The sequence below is a fragment of the Protopterus annectens genome, chromosome 6.part0 (genome assembly GCF_019279795.1).
Source record: "Protopterus annectens isolate FY-2018-M chromosome 6.part0, PAN1.0, whole genome shotgun sequence".
Classification (NCBI taxonomy): Eukaryota; Metazoa; Chordata; order Ceratodontiformes; family Protopteridae; genus Protopterus; species Protopterus annectens.
In genome coordinates, this window is record NC_056737.1 from 379,035,983 (window position 1) to 379,048,275 (window position 12,293).

General features: G+C 41.0%; 1 protein-coding gene across 1 annotated transcript in view; it reads right to left on the reverse strand.

Moving 5' to 3' along the window:
- FAM177A1 (family with sequence similarity 177 member A1) overlaps window positions 1-12,293 on the reverse strand; it is a 201,181-nt gene that overhangs the window by 59,143 nt on the left and 129,745 nt on the right. Inside the window, exon 4 of the mRNA XM_044073525.1 lies at window positions 2,881-2,978. Within this exon, the coding sequence (XP_043929460.1) occupies window positions 2,881-2,978 (98 nt within the window). The remainder of the gene's footprint in view (window positions 1-2,880; window positions 2,979-12,293) is intronic.

A 12,293-nucleotide genomic window follows, 5' to 3' on the forward strand; every position in this document is an offset into this window, starting at 1 on the left:
CAGGCTAGTCAGGCTTATGGGGCGATAGTTAGCAGGGTCAGTTTGATTTTCTTGCTGGTTCTCTAAATTTCTTCTTTGCTGGCATCCAGGCAATTTGCTTACTAGCTAGTGACTGAATTTTACTCAAATGGACAATTTCACTGGCTCTCTTTTTTTCAGTTTCACTTTATCATACTAGGAGAGCTGAGTGCGGGGAGTGCCTTCTCTGTGGAGTCTGCTTGTCCTCCCCGCGGTTGAGTGGCGTTCCAAAAGACATGCGTGAATGGGCGTGCCTTCGTTGAAGGTTGGGCGTCGAGCTGGCAACTCGAAACCATAGAAATCTACTGCCAGTTATTAGAGGACCGGAGTTCCGCTGTGGCGACCCCTAACCGGTAAAAGCCGAAAGACAACCACACTAGAAGAGCTGAAATTAAACTGGTGATTAAAGGTGAGAATTTATGGGCAATTTCGTGGATAGTAGTCAGCAGGAATGCTCTTGCTAGCAAAATTTAAGTTATTGGAACCAGAGGCTGGCTAAAGATTGTTTATACCTCTTGTAAGTACTTTTTCTCTTTCCAAAACTGCCTGGGGCAGGTTTTTAGGAGCAACTTTTTTTTTTTTTCTTAGGAAGAGATTTTTGCAGAATTTGAACAAATTCTGGATTTGATCCATAGGGTGAGGTATACTTTATGCAGATGTTTATTTGAAGGGTTTTGCTTCCAGACTTTACAAGTGTTGTCTCTAGAAAGAGAGACGTTTAAATTTGTGGAGAGCCATGGAGTTTGTCCCATTTTTCATCTTGTAAAAGTGAAGACCATGTCCTGCAGAATGAGCAACTTGACTACGAAAAACCTGAGCTAGTCATTTACATATATTATGTTGTATAAAACTGACTGGTTTGTTGAGCATTTAAAATATTTTGCTTACAATCTGATATGGGTGTTTAGTTTACAAGTTGCGGAAGTTTTTTTTTCTCATGGATCAGGTGGAAATTACAATACAGTGATCACTTAAGTGTAGTACATTAGCTTCTGGGCACCTCTGGGTGATGACTAATTATGATATCAAGGACAGAGTTATCCCTTTTATAGGGAGGGGAGGTTGCACTAGTCGTCTTCTGCATTAACTGCTCAAGTCAAAGACATAGGAGCACTTTATTAAGACAAGCGACAATAGTGTTTGGGCTCACATTTGGGAAAATATGGGAGTCAGCAGTGGCTTAAGATTTGTGACTGTGGAGTGACGAGGGTATGCAGACTATTCAGGTGTGTGTGTGTGTGTGTGTGTGTGTGTGTGTGTGTGTGTGTGTAAAACCTTCCAATGAAAAATATGCAAGAGTCCAGTTGGGGCTTATGACACTGTTTGCACTTGTAGTATGTCAGACTTTCAATGCTAACACATGCTAACAAGGAGAGCAACACTACCTCATCTGGTTCCTCGCCTCTTACCAAACACTACTGAGCGGATGCATTGGGAAGGGCAGAAATTATCCCTGAGCCAAGTTTCAGTAAAGCTAATCATCTGTGGCTTTTCTGTAATCAGTAAAATTTCAAGCCATGGCCATTTATTATCAAGTTTAGCAATATTTACATAGGCCGTTTTTAAGATCCTCATTTCGGATGGTGATTAATTGTTAGCCTTGTTTACATTAGATGCATGTACACTTTAAGGTAGACGATGAATTCTGAGTGCCTGGATTAAGCTGTATATCAAAGGCTAGTATTTTTAAGAATAAGCAGTAAACTTTATTGAGAAACTTGAACATTACTGCTTTTGGGCTTGGAAATACTTAGATGAAGAACAACTGCAGAGTATGCTATGAAGGCTTCCAGGTAGGGTTATAGTTGATTACTATTACTGTCAGACACCCAAGAGCTTTTTAGTTAGGCCTTCAACTTCTGTTTGTGCTAGTCTCAACCTATCCAACTGTCAAAGCTCAAGTTACCTTCTTCATAATTTCCTGCCTCTTTAGTGCACACCCCAGTAGCAAGATGGAAAGTCAATCTACTTGTTTACCTTCTGTCAACAACCTCCTAGCACTTATGCTCACAGATAACGAACTTTCGCAACACAAGAAATTCCATTTCTGAGGGATGCAGATATTTAACTTGTACGGAAGCCTCATTCTCACATGCAAAAAAAAGTCACAAAAAGTTAAATCTCAAATAGAGTACACCAGGCACTATGCAAACAGAAATGTTTTAGTGATCAGTTAGGCACAGCAAATTTCCTCTTACTAAGCCAGACAAAGGCAGGATAATAGCAAGCTGTCTTTCAGGTGGCAGGATTGCTGAGACTTCATGATTCCGAAAACCCTTTCACCTAATAAATATGGACACGACAGAGGTAGCACACATGGCAGTGAAAGACTTGAGATGCAAAACCCTGTCTTGCCAGATAATGTCAGAACTCTTCATGCAGGTCACAAATACAGGCAAAACTCTGGAACTTTGTGCATTCCTTCTCCAAGAAGGATGCCCAGGTACAAAGTTATAATGATCGATTAAATGGGTGGTGTCATTCCAGGGGGCTCCAATATGTGTCAGCATGAGATGAGATGCTCAACAACCCTACTTGCTTTGCAAAGGACGTCTTACAACTCTCATTGCAAGGCTTCCACGTACTGGCTACAGCTTTTTGCTTATTCACTCCAGAGTGATTTTAGATAATAATCAGAGACCTTTCTTTTGTGGTGCAAATTACACACACAACTGATTAGCTTTCTTAAAATTTCTGGTATTGAAATATTTAAACTCAACATCCTGTAGATACCATACAATGCTTTTACTTTAATAGACAATACATGTAATAAGAAGCTTGGCATTTAAACAGATCCAAGAGCAACATATATATCAGTCTCAAGTGTAATGTACTTTTGATTTTGGATACACAAATACATACCTCCTTCTTTATCCTGTAGTATTCATCAATAGCATACTGGTATTTAGGAGTGCTTATACCAAAGAGAGATGCCATCTTCTCCCCAAGGAAATCACAGACTGTAAAAACAAAGTAAAACATCACAATGAATAAACTACAGATAATACATATACACACATACATACTGTAAATATTTGAGAAGTCCATCTCAACACCAGCCACAGAGTGGTTCAAGATATGTTTTTAACCCAAAGCCAAAAAAATAAATCACAGGTAAATATAGTTTTGCCTCAAATGTGCTTGACTTACTAAGTCTGGAAGCAACTGTGATAATCACTTCAGTTATACCCTCTGTAAAAGTTGATGTAAGAGAAACCATAACATACTCCTGATTTTCAAAATACGTTGCTAGGCCAATGTGCAAAACATCTGAAACATTTGCAGTTGTGGAAGTTCCAGACAAAAAAAAAATTCATTCTCCACAAAAAAATCATCGTATTTATGTCAGCTAATTGTAGATGAATGTTTAGCAAGCATGAAATAAAAACTATCCATGCTGAGTTTAGCAAGCATGGGGAAACAAAGTTAACTTTTAGCAAGGCAGCAGAATGATGTATAACGTGTGTGTGTGTGTGTGTTAGAATGCATATGGGGTGTGAAGTGGGTGTTTTTTTTTTTTTCTTTCATTCATATATTTTTTTTTATTTAAGCACCTTTATTGAATTATCACTTTTGACATAGGCACATTTACATTTATGTAAAAGTACTCAAATTGCATTAAGTTAAAATTAATCATAAGAGGTTAAACACTATGCTTCACATATATTGCTATATATCATACAACCTAAGCAACATTATATAAATTATTCAGTTTCTGCCCCTCTTTAAGCAAGAAACATCTTTATTAAACCATCACTTACGACAAAAGCAATCATACATTTATTCCTTTGATCACAGAAAGATACCAGATGTGTAAACAGTAAAGAAACTCTCAGGTTGTTAAAGGGATGTATGTAGAACACAGATTGTGAGTTTAATGCCCCTCTGGCCATCTTTGCCATCATAAGTGCAGCTACCCCAGAATTAGGATTAGGGCTATTCTAATGATGTCTTCATAATGGACAAGCAGTGCTCAAAGCAGCACACTATTTAAGCTGGCTTAATTCATTTAGGAATGCACCAAATCTACATTACATGTGAAATACAATTTAAAATGTAATATTCAATCTGTTGGGGAATAGCAGGTCATACGTACTAAGAAGTGGCTAGTTACTTGGAAAGTCAAGTGGGTATGAAGAACCTTCAAAGGGAACAAAATGGCAATTTAGTAGCATGTTCAGACTGTGTTTTGAACCTGCAGCCTATAACATAATCTGATCTTTATAGTTATTCATAGGTTGGTACTAGGCTACAGGCCCTAGGGCCTAGGCAAGCCTAGCCAAACAATTCCCCGGATATTTCTTCCCACAAAATTTACTTCCCTGGACCCCTGTCTAGCAGGGTGCCCTGGACCCCTGTCTAGCATGGTGACTGACGTGATCCCCATGGTGAATTTTCTATCTCCCATCCAATCGTCAAGGTTCCTTTTGAGAGGGCCAAGGAAGCACTCTGCTTGACATGTATGGGCAGTCTCTGGGTCAGGAACCTATCCCTCCAGCATGTTTTGTTCATTGTGATGACAAAGTTTAGATCCCTGGTGCATGTGGCTCTAAGGGATTGGTATTTCTTTAAGTGGAGTATGTCCAACGGCTCAGGGTTTGACATGGCCTTGTATATTAAGCAGATATTGCCTCTGAGTAGATGATATGTCACAGAGTACAGCTGGAGTTTTTTTTTTTTTTAGACATTCAGCAGAGAGCATCTGCTTTAGGCCTGTCATTCTTTTTGTGAGGTATTTCTGAGGCCTTTCCAGCTGTTGCAGATGTTTTGTGAGGTGCATACCAAACGGGGCGTTGTACTCTATAATGGGTCTAATTTGGGATGAGTACAGTGGGACAATGACCTTTCTTCTGGATGAAAGTCCTTAGTGATGAGGTGTGTCACACAGAAGGATTTCCTGACTGTTATGGCGATGTGGTTATCGAAGATGAGACCACTGTCCACCTGTGTCCCTAAGTCTCTCATCACACTTTCGGTGTTTAGTGTACTGCCACCTATGTGATAATTCATGGGTACATGTTTTTTCCCCAAAGGGAATAACTATACATTTCTTGGCATTTAGCTTGAGCCCATGGCTTTGGCACCAAGCATCAGTTTCTGTAAGGCCCTTTTGTAGAATATCCACATCATTAACTGTCAATATTGAAAAGGGATGTCTTTGAACACATCTCAAAACATTTTACACAAAGCAGATTTCATGGTGGGCATTCTATTGCTAATAATGTGTGTTCATTTTATGACCAATTATTTCATTATGACCACAGATGACCGTTTTTCTTGTGGTTGAGTTAGAAGTGATTTCACAAAACTGTTCTAAAATGCAACTCTTGCTCTCCAACTGAGTCCAACAGGATATATGAACTTTATAGAGGGTTGTTACTACCATGGTCAGATGTTTGTGAAGGCTCTTGGATGGGGACAAAATGGTGGTCAACTAGTAATCCTGCATCAATTATCAGAATTTGAACTGCATGCAAACTTCTAACTACAGCCTTAATGATGGGTTGATTCACTGAATTCAAGTGGCTTAAAGGTAAAGTGTGATGAGGTAAGAGTAGGTTAAAAAAGATTAACTGAAAGAAGACTGCCATCACTTGATAAAAAGCCTACTTTTTTTTTACTGGTTTTCTATGCTGTTATGTAGAGCACACTGCAATTAGGCCTACAGTGAACTGCTGTTGATCCTGTCTCACTAATTAAATCCAATCTGAACATCCTGTTATTTTTTCAGGAAACTCAATTAGTTAACTGTCAAACTGCTAATTAAATTACAGTTTAAAACAGCATCAGCAAAGCAGGATGGGAACAGCAACTGGTCAGGACTTCTCCAATTTTACTGCTGGATAAAAAACAGACCCAGTGTCCCCCACCCCTCATGAAGGTTGAAAAGTGACTGCCCGAACTTTAGATTTTAAAAACACATCAGCAAAGCAGCGAAATAGTGATCCTCAGGAATTCTGACCAGGACATATAAAAGTGTGTGGCACCTTACTTTTTTTTCAGTGACATTGATGTATAAAAGTGTGCGGCATTCTTAACTCATTGCAGCCGACACCTCAAGGCTTTTCTATAGCTACACCCTAATGATGCTTCTAAGTGTCTAATATAGTCTGCTCATATATGCATCGGTTTAAAAATCATGCTACAGACAAGCTATTGAAAGACTTAATCTTAAAGCTAACATGACAGGCAACATATTTGCACTGACATTTGACCTCTGCTTATTGCTGCTAAACAGATATTCATTGTTGTTAATATATTATTTACATTGTCATAATGTTCATATTTTTCTAAACAGCAACAACCACATAAAACCACAGACAGAGCTGCACAGCCCCACTTGAGAGTTTACTTATTGATAAAATAATGCTCAAAGTATGTGTACAACTTGAGTGGTTATGGAGGTATCCATTTTGCAAATTATTATAAAATTAATTTTTCCATGTTTAATATGTCTCATAAAATGTAGTTTAAGACTGAGAATTTAATGGACACTACCACCGTAAAGATTTGTTTGTGCAAATTCGCCATTTACATTTCTTTAGTAACCTTTATGGCTAGAAAGATATGAGCATCTGTTTGAAGTGTGAGGACATAATTTTGAGAAATCTCAGAATGCAATCACAGGAAGCCAGAGTACAAACCTCCACAATGCCACTGGAGTCAATGAGTTAAGGAATAAATAATTGCAAGACACTTAGGTTATTCCACACCTGAATTTGTACCAGTGATGGCAAATTTTTTTTTTATTTTTATCTTGAACAGTAGCTGTACGAGAACCTGTCCTAAGGTCTTTGCAATGTGTTTGCAATGGATTTGGAGCAAGGTTAGTCAAGATATTTTACTACTGTTGACTACAGCACCTTATTTTCCCTCTTCTCCCTTAGCTCAAATCTACTCTCGACTCCAGCTTAACCTGTACATGGGAGAGAAGACAGGCTCCACAAGAGGTCTCCTAACAAGAGGGAGAAGCAACTGTTGCTGTGCATTGCTTAGCGTAGGGAACAATGTTACACACCATTGAAGGGTCTCATAAGAACTCAGGTTCTCCTAAGCCTTACTGAGAACTCCCCAAGGGGAAGATGCAGTGAAACACATTGTTTTGGTTGGCTCAAATGGGAAATGTCCTGCTCAAATGGGAAATGTCCTGCTCTGTTTAGTATCACTTTGCTTATCTACTCTACTCCCACACTTAGCCACCCCTGCATTATTTCCTTTACACTTGTTGGCCGCTCATTCCATCCATAACCCTTACCTTTCTTTTTACCTTATTTCATCTAAAGTATCTCAACTTTATTACATCCCATTCAACCCAAGCCTTCTCTTTCTGCCTCATTTCCTATAAAGTATTCTTACCCTATTACATCACATCCATCAGTAAATGGCCTCTCTTCTCATATGCAACTACTCATGTAATCTAAGTTTCGCTCTCCTTCACATCATATATTTTCTACAACACTTCTTCCTGTCTTATTTACATTGTGGCTTCTCTACCACAGGTCCAACCTTTTAAATATCCACCTCGTCTGTATTGAAAATGTGATATTTACAAATATATGCCATATTTTGAGCAATATAAAAACTTTATTTTTCAATATTCCGCACTGTACAATCACTGTGCATGGTGCACACTTGGTATTTTGACCATTTTATAGTTATATATTTATATATTAATAACACAGCCTCATGTCAGGCAGACATTCAATCATCAATAAAACAAAGTTATGTTCTTACCAGAATATTCCATCTGTGTTGTCCATTTTCATTCTTCCTCAACCTGCGAGTTTTCAGATCTGACTACGGATTTGAAGCTCGAGCTCCTCCTTTCCATCCCATAATGCCTCCTTCCCCCAGAATACCTCAGATCAAGTTTGCTAAAAATTATACAGCTGAAGATATCTGTATGGATAGATATGAAAAAGGTTCAGGTGCTAAACACAGGAACTACAGTTCTTGACAGAGACCAATTCCGTCAGGTCTACATGGAAAAGAGGCCAGGGTGAAGGAAGGTGGGGAGGTCAAGAAAGAATGAAAATGGACAATGCAGATGGAACGTTACGGTAAGAATATAACTTTTTTTATTTGATGTGGTCATTTTCATTCGTCCCTTGACCTGTGGGACAGAGTCCCCAGCTATACAGAACCTAAGGTGGTCCTTATGGAACGATATTCCGAAGCAACTTAGAGCCAAAAGCAGCTCTATTCCTGGAAAGGTCATCTAGCTTGTAATAAGAAATAACGGTACGAGACCTTGACCAAAAGGCAGCTGCATATATAATCAACTGAAATTCAAGGAAAAGGCTTGAGAAGTCACCACAGATCTCTTTGAATGAGCTTTGACACACCGCGGCAAAGACATCCCTTTTGATGAATAAGCAAAGGAGATGCAATCTTGCAACTATCTGGCCAGAGTAGGTTTAATAACTGCTGTGCCTTTCCCCATGTCTGAAAAAGAAACAGCTGGTCAGATTTTCTGAAGGATTTTGTCCGGTCCAAATAAAAATGTACTTACCTACGAACATCCAGAAGATGCAGTGTGTATTCTCCCTTATTCTGGAAATTAAAGAAAACCAGATGATGAACTGACTGATTGATATTGTTTTCTGTAACCACTTTAGGCAAAAAAGGATGGATTGGTCCCATAAGGAAACTCTATCTTTATGGAAGATCAAGTAAGGCAGTTTTAGCAGAGAGGGTTTGGAGCTCGGACACTCTTTTTGCTGACATAATAGCAACTAAAAAAGCTGTTTTCCTGGAGAGAAAATTCAGATCCACTCTAGCTGCTGATTCAAGGGGAGGAAGAACCAAGGATCATAAAACCAAAGTAAGGTCCCAAGGAAGGGTAGGATCTTTGATTATGGGATGGGTTAAAAAGGTGCCCCTAAGAACAACCTTACAAAGTTTAGAAGAAGCTAGAGTAGCAGAGTTTTCCCCAATGTGGAAATATGAATGGCTAGCAAAGTTTTCCCCAATGTGCAAATATGAATGGCTACCAACTGAGCCCAAAGAGAATCTTTTCCATTTGTTCTTACACATCTTCCTAGTACATGCTCAAAGCTGGTATCAGAATCTCTCAGATCAGGGATGAAAGCCTGAAATGTCTACCCATCACTAAATTGGAGAAACTGTGGAGTTGATCTTAAATCTTGAAGATTCTGAAGGAATTTGGGGATCAGGGTTAATGGTCGAAATGCACAGAGTAGACCAAGCATGTACGAGAGCATCTCTCGGGGGTTGTCATTGAGCAGTGATCAAGGCAAAGAACTTGCTGCATGCTGTTGTTGAGGGGAGAGAGAGATCACAGCAAGGTTGATCCCACTCATGGAAGATTATGTTTGCTACTGACTGGTACAGAAACCACTTTTGTAAGGCATCAATATTGCTCTGCTAAGCCTATATGCTAGAATTTTGGACTCCCCCAGAATGTGCGTTGCAACTAAAAAGCAGTTGAGAGAGACGGCTCACTGCCACACTCTCATAGCTTCTTGACACAGTGGGTAAGATTTGGTGCCCCCTTGCTTGCTGATGTACCATACCATGGACATATTGTCCATATGAATTGCAATGGTCCCCGGAGGAAGAAAGCCGTGTAGTGCTTGCAAGGCTAAAATAACTCCTCATCTACAGAAAGTTGATATGCCATTTGGTTTACTGAGACTACCACATCCCTTGGACAGTGCGTTCCAGAAAATGCCCCCACCACCACAACTGGGAGGCATCCATGGTTAGCACAGCATTTGACAGGGGAAGAATGAAGAGACGACCTTGGCAGACTTCTGAGGAATTAACCCATCAGAGAAGAGAGTCTTTGCAAACCCTTGACAGTTTTACAGGTTGAGTCAGAGAATGCTGATGTAACGATCACTGAACTGATAACGTCCACTGTAGGATTTGCATATGTAAACATGTTGTAGGCAGTAGTATTACTGTGGCAGCCAGAGAACCCAACGCTCTTTGTGCTAGTTTCGCCGGAGGTGATGGGATTGCTAGGATTTGGGAGCAATGAACTCTGAGTAGACCCCTTTGTCTAGAGATAGAAAGGCCATAGCTCTGGTTGTGTCCAAATGAGCTCCAATAAAAGTCTATTAGCTGAACAGGACTGTGCTGTGATTTGTCTGTTTACAGTTATGCCCAGAGTGGGAACTAACTGTAACAGACAATCCCTGGCCTGAATGAGTAGATATCTGGTTGAAGCAGTTAGGAGCCAGTTGTCAAGATAAGGAAACGCATTGATTCCCTGCAGTCTGAGATGAACTGCAACGACTGCCAGGCATTTGGTGAACACCCTGGGGGATGTGGTGAAACCAAACAGAAGCACCCGGAATTGGTAATGACTTTCTCCCAGCCTGAAATGAAGATGCCATCTGGAATGCCTCTCCATTCTGATACGGTAGTACGCATCCTTCAGGTCTACAGAGCACATCCAGTTGTCCATCTTCAGAAGAGAAAGCATGGACTGGATCTTGACCATCCAGAATTTCCATTATTTTACTGATTTGTTCTGGGATGTTAGATCCAAAGTTGGCCACAGGCTCCCATTTTTTTTTTGGTACTAAAAAGAACCTAGAGTAGATGCCTGATCCAACTTTATCAAAAAGGACATCCTGGATGACTATTTTCTGGAGCAGCTTTGCAATTTCTAATGTTGCTGCCTCCCTCTGACTGGGTGGTACATCTGGGAGGCAAGTTTTTGGTTTGGGAAGATTTAAAAAGGAAACGTATCTTTTGAAAACTATCCTTTGCACCCATTGATCATTTGTGATGGCTATCCATGCTTCTGGGTGCAAGGATAAGCACCCCCCCAACTCCAATCATTGATGGGCAGTCAGGCAACCCTTCAAGAGCACTGAAAGGGTCTGGTCCAAGGAGGAATCCTGAGACCCTTGATTCTGCGGATGCCTCTGCCCTTGGGGTGGCATTTACCCTTGTAAATGTTTCTCCCCCTGCCTCTGGGGGAACTCCCTGAGATTCCTGAACAGAAACTTGAGATTTCCTGAACCACAGTTTTTTTCATCCATGTTGATTCCTGGAAAAGGAACCTTGTGGAGTGGAAAAAAGGATTTCTATAGACAAGGTCTTCCCATTCTTCTCACTGCAGGAGGGTGTGTCACGAACTGTGGAGACAAATAGACAAACCAAAGGGTGCATTGACAAATGACGCCTTGAAAGGTTCCACAAAGTCACACAGCCAAATCCATGCATGATGCCTAATGGGAATGCCAAAACCGGCAGCCCTAGAGGTGCCTTCAGCTGCATGGGCAATCAGCCTCATGGACGAATTAGATATCGATTGGAGCGTGGCCATTCCGGAGGAAAATGTCTTGCATTCCTCTTTAGACACTGACTCAGGGATTGAGCTAGAGAGTTCCTTGATCAGGTCCCTCTGTAACCTGGTAAAATGGAACAAATAGTTCAGCGCTCGTAAAGCAAATGTGGATGAAGTGTATACCCTCTTGCCAAACCAATCGAAAGCCCTAGACTCCCTGTTAATTGGATGGACAGTGGAGCTTTCCTGAGCCATCTCCTTTTTGGTGGCTGCCATGACAACCATGGCATCTACCTGGATACCATTAGTCGAGTGGAATTTGTCCAAGGGTGCACTTCGCATCTTGTCAGCGGGCTTGGGTATGGGTTTTACGGTGTCCAGATCCTTCCATGCCTGGTAGAAATTCAATAAGAGGGTACGCCAGGGGGCAGGGGGAAGAGACACCCAGGACGTAGACAGAGCCAGTGCCGAAAGCATCCAAGAGCACAGACTCCTATGGGTTAGGGCTTTGGAAGAACCATCTACCTCTTCAATTACAGGATCTCTAGGATGTCCGCAAAGCAGACATCATCAGGTGGAAATCTGGGGGACCCTTCCTCGAAGTCAGTGTCTGTAGTGACAGATTCCTGTGGGGAATCCAGGTGTCTTTTACACCTCTTTTTTTTCCCAAGAGGCCTCCTCAGTGACGTACTCAAAGGAGGTATCGGAAGAAAAAAGCAGTTCCACACTGGAAGAGGATGGAAGCTTTGCAGCACTGGCTGTCCTGGTGGAAGATGAGAAACCTAAATGACAGACTCCAAGGGGGTGGGGAATTGGATCAGATGGTAAGGGAAGCGGGAATCTCGCTAGGATGAGTGAGAACCCTCTCCACGATATTGAAGGCAGATGAAATGAGAGGATTCGAGTCTCAACCCTACAGAGGTGAAGCAATCTGAGCAGATTTCTCCCAAACCCCCGCTACTCTCTGAGGGGGGAGTTTGAGCAGAGCTATTGAACCGGGGGGAGGGGG